This window comes from Saccostrea cucullata, unplaced genomic scaffold (assembly GCF_032062105.1).
Source record: "Saccostrea cucullata isolate Sc308-1 unplaced genomic scaffold, CSIRO_AGI_Scuc_v1 ctg115, whole genome shotgun sequence".
NCBI lineage: Eukaryota > Metazoa > Mollusca > Bivalvia > Ostreida > Ostreidae > Saccostrea > Saccostrea cuccullata.
Window position 1 is genome coordinate 361,143 of NW_026932690.1, and position 17,663 is coordinate 378,805.

The 17,663-nt window shown below is 34.8% G+C and overlaps 3 protein-coding genes across 4 annotated transcripts; all 3 read left to right on the forward strand.

The window, feature by feature from the left end:
* Positions 1-552: 552 nt before the first annotated feature.
* Positions 553-5,396, forward strand: LOC134235798 (adenosine receptor A1-like). Of its 2 annotated transcripts, none has more exons than XM_062717959.1 (3): positions 553-1,024; positions 3,763-4,353; positions 4,598-5,396. In XM_062717959.1, exons 1-3 carry the CDS (start codon positions 998-1,000, stop codon positions 5,096-5,098), a joined length of 1,119 nt encoding a protein of 372 aa, XP_062573943.1. In that variant the 5' UTR covers positions 553-997; the 3' UTR covers positions 5,099-5,396. The 2 variants fall into 2 exon arrangements, with proteins under 2 accessions (XP_062573943.1, XP_062573945.1); XM_062717961.1 differs by having other exon boundaries at positions 553-826.
* A 3,532-nt stretch (positions 5,397-8,928) lies between these two features.
* Positions 8,929-14,285, forward strand: LOC134235814 (uncharacterized). The gene is made up of 3 exons (XM_062717983.1): positions 8,929-9,016; positions 9,711-10,637; positions 13,195-14,285. Exons 2-3 carry the CDS (start codon positions 9,712-9,714, stop codon positions 14,240-14,242), a joined length of 1,974 nt encoding a protein of 657 aa, XP_062573967.1. The 5' UTR covers positions 8,929-9,016; position 9,711; the 3' UTR covers positions 14,243-14,285.
* Positions 14,286-16,429: 2,144 nt separating this feature from the next.
* LOC134235822 (probable palmitoyltransferase ZDHHC24) lies at positions 16,430-17,469 on the forward strand. The gene has a single exon (XM_062717990.1). It carries the CDS (start codon positions 16,446-16,448, stop codon positions 17,454-17,456), a length of 1,011 nt encoding a protein of 336 aa, XP_062573974.1. The 5' UTR covers positions 16,430-16,445; the 3' UTR covers positions 17,457-17,469.
* Positions 17,470-17,663: the final 194 nt, after the last annotated feature.

Consider the following 17,663-nt stretch of genomic DNA (forward strand, 5'->3'; position numbering starts at 1 on the left):
TTTTGCACTTTAATCTGTAAAATTTACACTTTAATCTGCAAAATTTACGCTTTTTTCTGTAAAATTAACACTTAAATCTGTAAATTTTACATTTTAATCTGTAAATTTTACACTTAAATCTGTAAAATTTACACTTTAATGTGTAAATTTTACACTTTAATCTGTAAAATTTACACATTTTTCTGTAAAATTTACACTTAAATCTGTAAATTTTACACTGTATTCTGAACATTTTGTATTATAAATCTGTCATAAGAGTAAATTTTACAGATTAAAGTGTAAAATTTACAGATGAAAGTGTAGAAATAAAAAAAAAAATAAAGTGTCCAAGTGGCACTTATACGCTTCCGTATACAGGAAACAAAACAAAACCTCGATTAATAATTTTAATTCTATATTTAAAAACTAAGTTCGGAATGTGTTTGTGTATTCTGCATGTTCTGGCTCCGGAAAAGCAAAGTTCAGTCTCAAATTGAACACGAAATATTTCCCTCTACACGTATATAGTAGCTGCCCAGAAGTTTGTCCTGAGTTTTGTTTATTAGAGACATCGTTTATGAATTGATACGCTATGCACACGTGTAAATATCATTAATTCATCATAAACTAAGAAGTGAGTGTTTACGACCCACTAATGATGAGATCATTTCCAATCACAACGGGGGCGACCAAGCGAGACAATTACATGATAAAATCGAAAATTTTGTCCGCTTCCTGATGAATTGCAAACTTTTACAGACTTTAAGCCTAAATCTGTGTGTCAAAATTGTTCATTTGGGAACTTCAGGCTTCTGGAGAATACAATAGATTCATAATTACCGAATAGGTTTGTATATAAATATTGGAGAAAGCTTTTACATATCGACCACGAGTCGACCTCGTCCACGGTTTTCATTGTTTGTTATCTATTGGACGTTTTCTGTCCGCTGACTTTTGGACTTGTATAAAATAAAAATGTAAGCTGTGTGTCCGAGGAAAAATACCTGGAATTACACAGATGGAGATTAGAAATCATAATATAACTGTAAGTAAAAGTTTTCCCAAGATATTGATAATTAAATGAAACTCTACATAGCTATAGCTCTATGAAAATACTGAAAACTGACCATACTGACAAGGAATTAATTTATGTTTGAACTTTATAATTGTTAAAATTGTTTGTTCGTACATCTATATATACAATAATTTTATCTTAGAGCTAGACTTTCTAAAATGAAAATTTCATATCAAATTTTAGAATATCAAAATTCGAATTTCTATGGTTCTTTAAATTCACACAAATAGTATTGGAGAATCCCTAGTAGCTTATGATACAAACTGATGGTACAAACTTTTATCCAAAATCTTGAAAATAACAACGTTTGCCATGCTTTAATAAGTAAAATGAGTAAATTTATTAAGCGCATAAATTTTGAATTTTTATGTTCAATGTTCTACATCAATATGATTACAAGTAATAAAAAGTTGTATATAGATTAATTAGGATAGTTATAGAAAGGCAAAATTTTGAACATCGCAGTAATTTCAGAATTTCCTAATATATACTTTAGAAACATATTTACTTTTTACTATTTATTGGTTACATTCACAATCAAAACCAGAAATCCATTTTTTGGTATCATTTATTCTTAAATCCTGAATTACTATTTGAAATGTAGGTAAGTTTTCTCAGTATTTATATAAACGTTATAAAAACACCACTATAGACAATACGTAAACTTAATTTGATTAACCTTTTGAAAATTTACCAAAATGCATAATTTTTTGCTCTCAAATGAATGATAAACATACCAGGTTAGTTTTGTTTCCAGTTTGTTTATATAAAAATAAAATGTTTATCAACAATAATTATAAAATGTTTATCAACAATAATTATAAGGACGCACTAATATTTATTTTTTAATCAAATCGTATTGTAATTGAGTTACTATCGTATCACAAGGACAAATGACACCCCCCCATTCCCCTTCACTGCGGTAGGGATGATGGTATACAGTTCTAATTAAATCTCTCGACTTGTCCACTGTGATGCTTAGCCAGCACATTTATTTCTCTACATCATAGTAAAGCTAAGAAAACAAAAGAATAAGTGCTTAATATAAAACACAGATATACCCATGTTTTCTTTGGTTTCCCGGCCACACGATGGGGGCTACATTTAGGATATGTAAACCGTGCGTGACTCGGTTCTATGTAAACAATATAAATGATTCATCCGATAATAACGTGTGCATATTGTACAAGACAATGAAAATTTCCTGATATGTTGATGGTATGACAATAGGAAGCATTCGATCAAGCAAAAATTGATGATTTTTCAAATGGCATTTTGACTCCCATCTTCAATGAAAGAAAGACTTTGTAATTAAGGATAATGGTAGGCGGTAGGCAGTATATGTAAATTCGACATTGTTGTGGATTGCGAAGGCGTTCATTCAAAAATTCTAAATCAAAGAAAGACATGCATGATGGTAATTCATAAAATACATCTAAATACTCTTAATCATATTTTCAGTTTACGAAATTAAGGGGAATTTATATTTATTTTTATATTTTTATAAATTTTTAATTTATAATAAATGTAACATGGCTATTAAAAAAACAACCAAGGTTACTATATCGAATTCCCTGAAAATATATTATGCATTTTTACAAGAACTTTTCCGTAACTATAGATACATCGGATGTTTTCTCTACATGCTCTATTATTGAAACGGCATTTGTTATACCTATAACTTTTGTTTTAAAAAATGCGGTTTATTTTGCGCACATTGAAGATCTAGAAATCCGAATGAAGGTTACGATCTTACAATATTCTACGCCGTCGATAGTCACTCGATTTAATGTTATATCTTCAAATTAAGCCGCAGAGCATTAAATGAATCTGTATCTTCCATACCTTTTTTCAAGTTTTTATATTAAATTACGATATTTCTGCACTGCGTAAATATAGTGCATTTTGTCTCCCATATATAGAGTCTACCAAAAACATATCAATGATTGTTACTTTAGTTGTTACACGTACATCAGTCAGAATCATGTGAAGGCAAATAAAAGCTCCCGAAGTAGATCCAAAATATTCACCACAAACAGGAAATTACTGAGTTTTAAGGAGACATCCCCGGGTTTTCAATCGCTTCCTGTACACATGATAAATCGCCACTTCCGATTGACAACGACAATCTTATAATTAAGTCTTCATGTACCTGTATTTTGCACTGGGTAGCTTTTGTGATATTTTGTACATAATATTAGAAAATGGACATAGGTTTCAGTAATGAGCTTGAAGAATTGCAAATTACTTTGGATAGCCAATAGCATATACTCAGTAACCCGGTAAATATATAGGTATACTTACATGTAGTATGTTGTATACTGAACATCTAAAGCAAATTAAACTATTAATGAGCGGACATTACAAGTACTTTATGGGCTTGATGTAAAACCATTTCATAGAGGCTGAATGATATATAATATTTTGGTCTAAAAGTGGGACACATAGAGAGAACCCTAATTACATAAAACATCTTCGAAGTAAATTATTCCTCTCGCGCTTTGGACTCGATGAATATTGTACGTCTCAGGTACGTCTTAAGTATTATATTGTACGTCTAACTAAAACATATTATTGCCCCCCCCTTTCAATACAGCAAGTAATTGTGCAAGTTAGTAATGTATCACACCCAATCATAGTATAGCAATATATTAAACTATGATAATGCATATATTTCAATAATAAATTTAAATTGAATTTAATTTCAGTTGTTCCTTTCATCTGACCAATATAAAGGAATAATGTCTGCGTATGACCCGAACCTCACCTGTCATAAGTGGATTAAAGACTTTCTGCCTCCAGATAAAGAAGTAACACTGGAGTTCGCCAACCGAATTCTAGTCAATCGTCTGATTGGTGGAATCATATTCCTCGGAATTCTAATTGTGATCGGATTGGTTGGAAATGTTCACGTTATCTACGTATATTGCCGAAAATTTAAGAATTCAAACTATCGAATATATGTGTTATGGCTGGCCATTCTGGACATATTTAATCTTTCTGTGAGTGCCCCATTGGTAATTATCTACCTGTGTTACCCCGTGACGTTTCAATCAGAGGAATTCTGTAAAATCTACAGGTTTATTCTTTATTTCGTATCTATATGTTCGACCTGTGCCCTGGTTGTTATCGCTGTAGACAGATGCCGTAAAGTGACGGCGCCATTGGGGACCCAGATAACTTCACGTCAAGCGAGACTGATGTGTGCTAGTTGCCTTGTGGTCAGTTTAGTGTTCTCGTGGCCAAGTCTTATATTATATGGAATTACCAAAGTGCCAACAGGCATACCAGGATTAATGGTAGGTTTTTATTTCGATTTAGAAGTTTTCCAAATATCCACATAACTTAATCAGAAAAGCTTTAATGTTACCTAAACACGGCTTAGTTTTTCTCTCTAAAAACTTATTAATAAGTATACCGGATATATTGAAATAACAGTTTAGATTTGTAATCAAATTGTTTCTAGTTCCTAAAGTAATTCTTTGTCATTATCTTTGAATTAATGTTTACAACTATAAGGTTATAAATTTATATTGATTGTAGGGCTACAGATGTCTAGCAAGTGGTGAGACTCTGAAATACCTGGCTGTGTTCCATATCTGCCATATTCTGTTCTTCCTCGCTGTGTCGTCTGCTCTGATCGGTATTTATGTCGCCATAGGGCGTAAGATTTATAAACACACCTTCTTCCAGGACAGTGTGCGGAGGGGGTCAGATAGATTCGCTGAAGAGTCTCCGCAATTGAAGGCTAAGAACGACAATCGTCCGTCCCACATCTCCCAGGCCACTCTGTTCCGCACCACGGGGACGCTGTTCACCGTGACCTTGGCCTACATTCTGAGCGCCATTCCCCACCACGTGCTCTCCATCATCTTCTTTGCGAATCCCTCCTTTGACTGCTCTTTGACCCTCTTGGAGGGACAGTTCTACTACACGTTCATCTGGTCCTACTTCATAAACAGTGCCATTAACCCTTTTATTTACAGTTTCAGGGATTCTAAGTTCAGACACGAACTTAAAGTCATATATGGTCTGATGGAGTGATGTTATATGTGATGTTTTGATTTTGATGCTAAATGTTTGGAAACTGTTTTGCAGTTAAAGTGTATTATACAGAACAATCTTTAAAATACTTTAAAATGTATATTAATACTTTTTAATTTGACCATGTGAAGTAATTTTTTACTACATGTATTATGGTAAAAAATTAATTGAACAGGTCTGGACGATTTCCAAATATGGAAGTCAAGAACGATAACTGAAAGTTGCTATAAATATACATCATGTACACGTAATTATTTTTCTGTCCAATCAGACAACAGCATTTTTACACACTCCAAAACACTTCTTAAGAGAACAAAAAGAAAACACCTGCTTTTGTTTTTTTCCTCAAAAAAGATTTTTTTAACAAAAAATCTGTAGAAGTAAGATGAAAACTTTTGAGGAATAAGGTATTTCCCACATATTTACCGTGAACAACCTTGACATTTTTATCTCGGTAAAGAATTAAAAAATGTCTTACCTCGCATACCAACTGCATGGACGGTTTTGTTATAAACACTCAAAACATAATTAAGACTGTTATCGATTCGATAAAATTTTTATGTCAGGCTCTAAAAATTAAAAATTTTCCATAATTTTTTAACGTAAGTTAAACTTTTGGGATTGCTATCTCCTTATGTGACAGATTTTTAATCCCACTTAAAACGTTTTCTAAGCTTTCAAGTCATGTTTGTTCACGGTTAAATTGTCATAAATATTATATTATTCCCAGATGTACACAATGTTTACAAAAAAATTGTTCAAAAAAAATCCTTTGAGCAAAAAACTATAAAACCATGTGTTTTATTTATAAATGTTCTCATGGTTTTGTATAAATGCTGTTATCTGATTGGTCAGAAGGACTAGCACCTTGTTTATTCTGTGTGTTTATAGAAATTCACGGTTATTGCTCTTGACTTCCTTATTTGGAAATCGTCCAGACCTGTTAAACAACTCGTCTGGTGGCTACTTATAGGAAAGGTAACTCGTGTTGTAGTACAAAATTACCTGAAATCAACAATTTGTGAAAATTTATTCATTTCAATTAAAGTAGAAAGTTTTTGTTGTTTCCTGAAATTGAACTATTTTCCACAATCTGTAATCAGAATTCTGATGTTGGATAGCAGCTTTTCTAATGATAAATACTCCCGTGTACACACCCTTGAATCATAATATTACAGCGCATATGTTTCCGCCTAACTGCATCATATACTCGTATATGGACTGATAAGTATCCCCCACCTGCACTCTCCTACAAGATTAAAGGGGAATCAAAATTACTTAACATATCGAAAATTTTCAGTTGAGTCGAAGTCTTGTCTGAAGTAAAAGGGTGGCGAAGGTTCATTGTAGGAAACAGACTTTTTAAAAATATCTTACAAGATTTGATGAGTTCAATTCGTCAATATAACACGAGGAATGAAAGTTGACTTGTAGGCTTGCAATTTATATACATAGGTCCTCCCCATGTAGTTCTGTAAATGACGAAAGATAGTTATATATAGGTCTACCCCTTCTACACTATAAAATAACCAAGGCTTGCAACTACCCGCCATATTGGACTTCGCTTGGGACCTCTTACTGACTTACTTTAAGGGTTTTTAGAGTATACGGGGCTGTTCACCAGCATTGGGTACCCTAATTTATTGAAATAAAATATCTGCAACCTTTAATACAGCACCATTCCGCCGCTTTCTTGCGTTTTCAAGCATTTCTCTATTACTCCGTCACACACAGCTTAGGTTCAGGATGACGTATTGTGAAGTATGGAGATAACGAACTGTTTCCCACCATTTAGACAACACAGATCTGGAGCAGAGCTAACAGGGACCTCCAAAAACATCAGGGGCGGATCAGGTGCCATGCAGGAGTGAGCACCTGTTGTGTTCTCTTTGTCATGATCGAGTAAACGTGAAAAGATTTCAGTGTGTAAAATGATGGCCTCACAATTATCAAACTCAAGACAGCATTTTACCTATGACAGATTGTATTCACTTATAACTTAGTAGGGTCATTGTATTGACCATAGTTTCACGTTCACTTAGATAAATCGAATCGACATATGAATGGAAATTACTACTCACTACTCAAGTATTGTTATCTGATCGTACGTCGTCGATTTATATATAATTGTCGAGTAGAAGACCATGGCAAGTGTTTTTGAATAAAATCTGCTTCATATGAATACCCCCCAAAAAATTGGTCTGCTGAGAAAGGCGCACTGGGTACCCATGGGAATTCCAACTATATAGATATTGCCCATCAAAAACTCAAGCATCTTTTTAATATCAAGTTCGAAATACTTACTAGTATATGTACAACCCTAATGTTTTATCTAAATAATTTTGGAAATGATAAAGGACAAGGTAACTATATTTACGAATTCCTTTTTAATAGAAAAGATAGTTGTCAGTGAGGTCAAAAATCCTGGACTTTTAATTTATCGTTGGGAATGGTGATGAAAAGTAGTACGTATGTTTAATGCTATTGAAAGTCCTAATGCCTGATTAAGTATCCACGTCTGCATGTAGTTACACTGATCACGTTTTGAATACTAGTATATACTGCTGCACATTTACTCCTGAAGTTTCTCCTTCACTGCTTTAAATAGGTCCGTCAAAAGCAATTGCCGAGTGGGGGGGGGGGGGGCAACCAGGGCATCAGACTTATTATTGAGGGAGCATATATATGTTTAAGCTTTGTTTTATACAGTGTTCTATATATCGGCAAAATTATGGAGGAGAGGGGAGGGGGGAATCAGTGAGTTTATTGGAAGCCGATATGTATTTTTGTTTGTACGGATTTGTATGAATTTAGGAATCCTGCTTAGCTATGTTAGTTCAATTTGATTGTTGGAAATATTTAAAAACAAAAACTGACATATGATTTTCTCCTTAGAAGGGGAGCTGGTGTGCATAAGTCTGTCTAAATACAGCAAGTTCATATGAAAAATAAATCGCTAAAATTATCAGCTTTTAACAAAATAGTATTTCTTTAAATAATAAGACAAAAGGTCCAAGACTCATGCACCTTCTTGAATTCCAAGGGGCGGGGAAGGGGGGGGGGGGCTTCAGTACACCGGTTCTTCATTATACCCCCGCTTAAAAAGTGGAAGGGTATGGTGATCGGGATGTCTGTTAGCCTGGTCCCTGTCTCATCCTTGCCAAGGCAGGAGACGCGGAGAATACGAAGCAAAACAGGGATAGGGAACCAGGCTAGATGTCTGTCTGTACGTCCGTCTGTTACGCTTGTGGGTACATGTACCCATCTCCTCTTATACCACTGAATGAAATTTAATAAGATTTTCACAGAATCTTTATCACATAGTGCCGTGTACCTCCTATTTAACTTTTTTGATCTGAAACTTATTTCGGGTCTCCCCAGGGCAAAACATGGACTTTGTCATCATATTTGAGGCTGGGGTATCATTTATACTCATGCAGTGTTCACAGCACCTCTACTTTTATTCAATATCTTCACTTTTCATACTGGTGTCGGGTGGGATCTAGATTTGAAAATGATTGAACTACTGTTAAACAATTTTTGGATTTGCATTTGAAAAACACAGTTATCCAAAACGTCCTTGATCAGCACTGTAACTAAAAGCTGAGATTATATAGATACTAGTAAGTCTTCAGTTTAGTTCTCTCGATCTGGAGTTTATGTGAATTGGTAGTTGTGGATCGGTTTTCAATGTTTTTAATGCTTGAAAGTGTTGGATTCATTATTGAAACAACTTTTTAGGTGCATGTTTTATTTATTACCAAAGCATATTTAATTTATTTTAGTGCGAAAGATAAAACGTACGATTTAACAAGTACCTGCACTGTTTTTATTGGATACCGGGGGAAACTAAAGTTGTAATCAATGTTATTTTGTCATCCCACGCTGATATAAAAGATCCCTTTAATACTTGCTAAGGTATTTAATTATAAAACTGACCTTTTCCTCCATGTCAGGTTCTTTTTCATTATGCTTAGGCCTGGCGAAAATCGTTCAATCGAAAAGAGAAAGTCCACATGATGCATGGTTCGCGTCTCGGAATGTAGGGAATCAAAATTAGCAATATACATGATGGATAAAAATTGACATCTACTTTCTCCATTCTAATGAATGTGTCACTTGTATTCAATATCTTAAACATTTTTTTTTTCGTTAAGCAAAGAAAAGTGTTAAGAGGGGGAGATAATAGTTATACACTGGCTTGAATCAATAAATCTATCTCTGAAGAATTCACAGTGTCTTAAGTTAAATCTGAGTTGTTGGGTTTTTAAAAAAAAAAATCTCTCAGCAGAAACATTAAAATTAGGAATCTAATCCTGAATTTTCTACATGATAAGACAGATCAATTTCAGTTAAAATATAATCCATATTAAATATACAAAATCCAAAGTTGTGAGTCTGTAAGGAAATGCTATCAAAGATGAGTCTTTAAACATGAAGAATACAACTTTTAAATTTGATGGTATTTCTTGAAGTTTAAAAAGTGTAAACACACTGGTAAAGTTGTATAATCAAGTTTTAAATGTATTACCTTAATAAATTTTTATTTATAATATACATGAGATTAATTTATTTAATTGTTTCCTGTAAATCCTTTGTTATAATTTTACAGTATGGCTGTGGCTCGATCAGTGAAGGTGGACTTGGGAGAGCCTGAGCAAGAAAAAGAACTCAGTCTGATGGAAAAATGGAGGAGACATGTGGAGGAAAAGAAAAAATCAGGCCATGAAGCAAAAGTTGGAAGAGCTCTAGCTACCACTGTCCTGGCATTTCAAGTCCCCTCTCAGCTGTATTTATTCATGTATTATATAATTCCATATTTATTTATGGACTTTGATCCATGGTTTCAGTATTACCTGAAAGTTTTCATTGTTGTGACCTCTTTAGAATTTTTGGCAAACTTTCTCTGTGTTCAGCTGTATGACACAAAATACAGGATATCAAAAGACAACCCACAACCGAGAGAAATCCATGACCGCTGGAACAACCCCCCAGAAAAATTTGTTCCTCTCCAGCTGTACAATAATGGGGTATCTAATGGAGATCTCAGAGACAAGCATGGAGGGCTGCCCTGGTCACACTGTGATATCTGTAAGATGGATATCCCTCCCCGGGCCCATCACTGTAATTTCTGTAAGGCTTGCATCCTGAAACGCGACCATCACTGCTTTTTTGTTGGGACCTGTATTGGCTTCAGAAATCAGAGATATTTTGTTATAATGGCATTCTACACCTTTATAAATGGACTTGGTGGTGGGATCTTTACGTTGAAATATCTTAGTGACATATACTGGCCTAGTGCTTCCTGGACAGACTTTGTCCTTCCCATCACTGTCTACAGAACTCTGTTTGACAATATCCCTCTTCATATCGGCATCATGATCTACCACTGCTATGCCGAGTTCCTGTTTGGTTCCGTAGGATTATTCTATTTCCTGTCACAGATGTTAATCATTGGCCAAGGAAAAACTCTGTATGAACTGGCACACGAAATTCCTGTCAAGAGCCTTAACTCTGTCAATGCAAATTTTGTCTCTGTGTTTGGAAGCTTTTGGGCACTTAATTTTATCTTCCCCATGCAGATACTTTTCAGACAGAAGGATGACGGAACCCATTGGCAGGGCATCAAACTTGATCATAATGCTAATTACCAAAAAAATGTACAATCGAAAAAATTAGAAAACATTTTATTGAAAAATGTTTAAAGTTTGTTAGCTATTTATGATTATTTATTAATTTTTTTTACAGTACATAAACCTGTGATTGCTTATTGAAAAATGATCATTATTTAAGAAAAACTTTTTATAAAAATTCGATATAAAAAAACCTTGGAACTTTTTTAATAATCCAGAATGAGCATTTTTGGTAATTTCCCTTGTAATTTATTCGTAATGATTTTATTCAGATTCATATTTTTGTGATATTTATTAATCTATGAACAAAAGATTTGTTAAAATATAAATTATGTATGACTAGCCTAAGTACATGTTCAGTATGAAGAATTTAGTAGTCAAGTACTGAAAAGTTTTGTTATTGTTTATGTGATTTTAGAAAATTAATTGTTTTAAACTGTTAAATATCATCCTTCACTTGATTGTTTAAAATCTTAATTTTGAATGTTTTATGATAAAAATTTCCTTTTATGGAAAATGTTCTGTATAAAGTTTTCCTGATGTCAGATTAAGGTCATAGTGGTCAGAAAAATCACGAGACAAGAACAAATTTTTAAAATCAATTCTTCCAATTTGTTATTTAGGAGTTGTTTAATGTTGTATTACTTTGTTTTTTTAACTAACAAATCTCAGGTGAGAGTTATGGTCCATTGACCCCTTGTTCTTCTAAGTACTGAAAGAATATAATATACTAGTATCCTCTGTGTCTTATCTCTAAGTTAGGAATGGCGAAGAAAAAGAAAATATATCTCATACATGTTCATGCTTAAATAAATAATTTATGTTTCTCTCATCAATTTTTGTAACTTATATTGAAGAATTCTGAATATATTGTAAAAATATCAGATGAAGGAGAAAAAAGGACGGATTTGTTGTATGAAATGGGTATATTCTCATTAAGAACTTTATGTCTTTATACTAATAATACTCTCTTTTAAATGCATAATAGAATAATATACAAAGTTTATAATTTTTTATTATATGATAATAAAAATTGACATTTCAATGACAGCTTTTCTCTTTGTTGTGTCGATCTTTAAGCAGTAAATATGTGATATTTAGAGAACAGTTAACGAGTAATAACTTAATTTATGGTACATCCACATTAGGGCGGGACGAGTTGCGCAAGCGTTTATACCGAATACATGCTTCACAATGCTTAGAGCCATTCATCCTCATCGAGTAAGAACTCACATGAAACTAGCTAAAATTCTGTCTTTTGTTTTATAGAAAACAATGGAGAACCTCTCGCTAAAGAATCAATTCCGATAGCTACTGAACACAGCGAAGCAATGAATAAATAACCGCAAAACTTATATATAAAAAAAGACATTAAGAATTAACATAAACGTTTACAAAGTTGAATTTTAAAACTTAACAATTGAAAAGCTATTTTACCGTCAGTTTAACACAGCGGTGGATCTTTGAGTGACCAGGGGGCGCCCAATTATTCGGTTTCCATGCGCTAGAATCAATAAATAGCAAGCTCTTACCTGTGCCGCTTATTAATATTGAAGGTATTACTTAATTGCTACGGCTGGACAACCACTGTTTGTTTTGAACAACAAGATTTGACCTGTCCGAGAACTCTGAAAATATCCAGTGTTCAATACCATTGAAATCAATGAAAGACCACTTATAAGCTGATCAACGCTTAACATTTTTGGATACAAGACCTTACTAAGGTAAGTTTAAATCAAGATACAAATTTATACATTTATCTGGAATATTTTCTAAACTGTGTATAATGTATATGCTATTTAATCAAAGAAGGCAATTGTTATTTAGGCAATCAGAATTCAAAAATGAATTAATAAATAAACGCAGGTCTGATCGACATCATAAGTGTATACAGAATCAATTACCTATACAATGAACGCCGATATATCACATTGTGTTCCTGAGAACAGCTTCAGCTCAGTGTGTCTAGTGGAGGTTTACATTGAAATTTATTGAAAGAACTATTTACAATACCTTTGGCATATTTTACTTCCTACCAAATAACTAAAATCATTAAAATGAGAGTTGTATGATTTGTGAATGCAATTGTCTTATCAATAGGCCCATAGAATCACCACCTCCTCTCCAGTAGTATCAGAGGGGGGAATGGGAGCTGCCAACCCCCTCCCCCCCACCCCAAACATAACCTTTTACTGTTGAAAATGTTCATGAGAAGGGCGGTTTCTCTACACACTAACTTTTTGTCACAAATGATACTAAAACAACAGCTGGTGTGATAGTGTATTAATAATATCTGAATTATACGATAAAATAAGTTCAATTTGAAAATAATATCATGAATATTTGATTGTGAAAAAAATTGAACCTCTAAATATAATACTTCAAACAAATCAACAATTGCATGTAATCGAAAGAAACACAATGCATTATTAATTCAATTCACACACGTGTTCCGTATTACAGGTTGGTCAATATGGCGGTGGCCAGAAGTGTAACAGTGGACGTCCAGTCGACCGCCGAAGAAGAAGAACCCAAATCCTTAATGGAAAAATTCAGGAAGCATATTGAAGAAAAGAAAAAGAAAGGACATCACGGTAAATACGGGATGTACTACTGCTGGGCATTGTGGGTATTCCAGACCCCCACCCAGTTATACATGGCCTATTATTACGTCATTCCGTACCTCCTTCACGACTTCACCGACTGGACCCAGTACTACGTTAAGGTGATCTATACCATTTGTGCCATACAGACACTCGGAAATCTTGTGTGCACCACACTGTACAGTACTAAATACGAGAAATCCCGAGATAAACCTGACGTTCAGGGGATCAGAGAACGCTGGGAGAACCCCCCTGACCAGTTTCTGCCCCTGAATGGTACTCCCAACGGACACCTACCGGATGATGGGGGTCTGCCGTGGACGTACTGTGACGAATGCGACATGATGAAACCTCCCAGAGCACATCATTGTAAATGTTGTAGAGCTTGTATTCTAAAAAGAGACCATCACTGTTTTGTTGTGGGGAAGTGTATTGGACATTATAACCAGCGTTATTTCGTGGTACTGACATTTTATGCGACTATTGTTGGATGGGCGGGTATAATATCTACCTTTGCCTATCTCCACATGTTTTACTGGTCAGATTCCGTATGGACGGATTACGTATTTCCGGTTACAATATTCAGGGGAGTGTTTGGAACGATCCCGCCCCACATTACCATAATGATCATCCACATGTATACAGCCTCATTTATTGGAATCTTGGGCTTTTTCTATTTCTCTTCACAACTGACCATAGTGTCTAAAGGTATTACTTTGTATGAGTTAGCAAAACAAGTTCCAATCAGGAACACAAACTCCGTTAATGCGAACTTTGTGACAGTATTTGGAAACTTTTGGTTCCTTAATTTTTTCTTTCCCATGACAATTTTGTTTCCCGTGAAAGAAGATGGTACATATTGGAAAGGAGTGAAGTTAGATCATAACGGCAATTACAAAGAATCTTAATAGAACTCACTGCATACTGGAAAGAAATGCAATAGGCTTCGGTAGTTATAAAGATTCATGGTGAACCCACGGCATTCGGAAAAGGGGTGAAATAGATCACAACAATAATAGTGAACCCACGGCATTAAGGAAAGTGGCACCAGCTGGTTAGATCATTACGGTGATTACAACGACGCATGGTGAACCCACGGCATTCTGGAAACGAATGTGTAGTGAACCTACGACAATCATGAAAGTGAGTGAAGTGAAATCATGAAGACTGTAATGATAAAGACTGTGAACCTACGACAAATTCTCTACAGCTGAAGTGTTCAAGATTTGTTCTTTGGATTGTTTTACAAGAACGAGGACTTCTCCTCTGATTTCTAAAGACACGTGCTCATCAATCAAATGTCATAATTTATTTATTCAAAATACTTACTTATATTAATAAACAAATTATACAAACTAAAACTGGACTTTATTCCTATGTTTGTTTGTTTTGTTAAAGTCATTTCGGGACCATTTCACTTATTCTAAGATGCCACCACTTGCCGATGGAGGGCTGCAACTTTAGACCTGTACTCAACACTTACAGACTTAGGGCAGTGAAGTACAGTGTCTTTTTTGTGCCAGCAGACATTTTCAGTACATGTACTGACCTTTAAGCATGTTTAAGGGTTCTCCACACATATTTATCTCTCTTCTTTATTTTACCAGAACCTACTGTGCACAACATGGGACCTCGGTTTATACCTCTCATCCGGCGAAGGACCGGTCTCCACGCAGGTATTCGAACCCGCGAAGTTAGAATCAACTCTTTACTCCGTGACTATAGAGCAAACGTTTTAACCTCTGGACCACTGATTCTGCTGATAGTTGTTTCCCAAGTAAATGTGATTTAGTGCTGGTATTGGTCTCCTGCATTAGACCCTTTCTTGTATACTACACATAAATCAGCTGACCAACGTTAAATATTTTTATTTTTTTTAAATTTCTTATATTACATTTTCTTCATTTTAGAAAATTTTGACACCGTATTTAATTGTCCTAATTTTTGGAGTATAATTTTTGTTTAAAATCGGATAAATCTTGCATTGATTGGAAACTTCCCCTTGAATGGGTTACTAAGTACTTTGTCGTATTAAATACTTACATTGTATTGGCTGCATTAGTCTGTAACATCAGACTTAGAGGATTATCCGGTGATTTAAAGTAACATTTTGAAGAATGATTTAATGAACGTGTAGGGAACATGTTTCATTTTTTTTTTTACTTTGAAAGTTTAAATTCACGGACGAGATTGACATGTTTGTGAAGTGAGTGCAGCTTGAAAATAACACACAAAAGGTAATGTTATAATTTTTTCTATTTACTGTAGACGGACGGATATCTTAACTTGAATCTACCACTGTAACATAAAAAAGATATAAGACGCCACCACCCGTCAGTTCTTCAATGAAAATCGTTCGCAGGCACTTGACATTACATAAATTCTTTAAAAAAATATTATATTCCATTCTATATCTATTTATTATTATTTAATAAGCATGGGTTAATATTTTAAACTTTAATTTCATTCCATATTTTTAATGAGCCAGTCGAGTCAGTGTATTCATTTTACTCTTTTGGATAATTTTTTGCCTTCAATACATCACTCATTTTTTGCAAAAATTATCTGTGTGAGGCGCCGTTTTGAAATTAATTGGCATTGAGTGACATCATCTACTAGTATTCGAATTAACCTATCGAAGGTGATAATACAATTCTCTGTTATCCTTGGACTTTCAGTAAGGCGTGGTATTCTCGACGTTACATAATTAGTGTCTGAAATTTACACAGCCTTTCATTCACTGTTGAAAATACATGGGATAAAAATTCGGACAAATGTCAAAGAGTATAGCAATGATCCAACGACAGCGTCTCGTACGGCAAAGAGATGGGACCTAAGTCGTCTCATCGTTGTCAACAACAATTTAAAGTTGCTGATATTATTAATTTCTTATAATTACCCAATGAGATTCTATTCGCCATTTCAGAGACATCAACGTCGAGAATGTCAGAAAGTCCCAGGATGACAGAGAATTGTACTTTCAAGTATTGGAATGTGACATCATATAAATATAAGCTCAGTTGTGAAAACTGACTGAATTGTAAAGGCTTGTTGCTGTTAACATCTTTGTTAGCATTATACTAGTATATTTCTTTTCATAGCCTGTACAACATGGCTGTATCAAGGAGCGTGCGGCTGGACATTAACAGTCCGAGTGAAGAACCCGTTACGTTGATGGACAAATTACGTCAGCATTACGAACTAAAGAAGCGAGACGGACAAAGATCCCGCTATATGATGTATGTGTTCTGGGGTCTGTGGACATTCCAAGCACCCACGCAGTGGTACATAGCTCGCCAGTATCTTTTTCCTTACCTCCTTCATGATTTCACAGACCAGACACAGCACTTCATGGAATCCCTTTATCTCTTTTGTATTGTAGAAGCTCTTCTTAACCTGTTCTGTAGCTCCATTTTTAATTCAATTTACGTGAAAACAAGAGACACTACTGGGGATCACAGCAGCAGAGACCCCGGTAAGAGTTCTGAGCCGGTTCTACACCTGAACGGGCACCTGCCGGATGATGGGGGACTCCCGTGGCGATACTGTGATAAATGTGATATAATGATCCCGCCACGAGCTCACCACTGTAAAATCTGTAATGTGTGTATACTGAAGAGGGACCATCATTGTTTTGTATTAGGGAAATGTATAGGCCATTACAACCAGCGATATTTTGTGGTATTAACGTTTTACGCCACTATCGTAGGGCTGGGAGGTGTGATACTGACCATCTCCTATCTCCGTCTGTTCTACTGGCCGGACGCAGTGTGGACGGACTTCCTATTCCCGATCACTATATTTAGAGGACTATTTGGGACAATGGAGTCCCACATTGCTATAATGATCATCCATATTTACACAGAGACTGCCATTGGAATATTGGGCATCATCTTTTTCCCAAGCCAGATTGTTTCTATCTTCAAAGGTGTGACTCTCTTTGAAATGATGAAAGGTGTTTCAGTCCTGAACACTAATTCCGTTAATGCTAATTTTGTGTCAGTGTTTGGTAATTTTTGGGCCCTTAACTTTATATTTCCTATGACATTTATTTATCGTCAGAAAGATGGAACTAGCTGGAAAGGAGTCAAATTCAACTATAACTTTAAACAAAGGACATGATTCAGTGCCATTAATAAACAACATCCTCTTATGAGACTGTGAGTCTCCTACATTAGAATCTGCTTAAAAGGAACAAGGTTATCCTGAATTCTTCTCACATGGACAAGGCATTCAACATTCTTTAGGATATTCAAAGTTAGGATATACAAAATGCTCATTTTTGCTCCTTGTGTTCAATCTTTCTTCAAGGTAAATGTCTTGGATAAC

Excerpts from the sequence above, each read along its gene's own strand:
- LOC134235798 (XM_062717959.1), top strand. The coding sequence starts at position 998 with ATGGAGATTAGAAATCATAATATAACT. Across the intron at positions 1,025-3,762 it reads TTAGAAATCATAATATAACT|TTGTTCCTTTCATCTGACCA; the intron begins GTAAGTAAAAGT and ends ATTTAATTTCAG. Across the intron at positions 4,354-4,597 it reads CAGGCATACCAGGATTAATG|GGCTACAGATGTCTAGCAAG; the intron begins GTAGGTTTTTAT and ends TATTGATTGTAG.
- LOC134235822 (XM_062717990.1), top strand. The coding sequence starts at position 16,446 with ATGGCTGTATCAAGGAGCGTGCGGCTGGACATTAACAGTCCGAGTGAA.
- LOC134235814 (XM_062717983.1), top strand. The coding sequence starts at position 9,712 with ATGGCTGTGGCTCGATCAGTGAAGGTGGACTTGGGAGAGCCTGAGCAA. Across the intron at positions 10,638-13,194 it reads AATGCAAATTTTGTCTCTGT|GTTGGTCAATATGGCGGTGG; the intron begins GTTTGGAAGCTT and ends TCCGTATTACAG.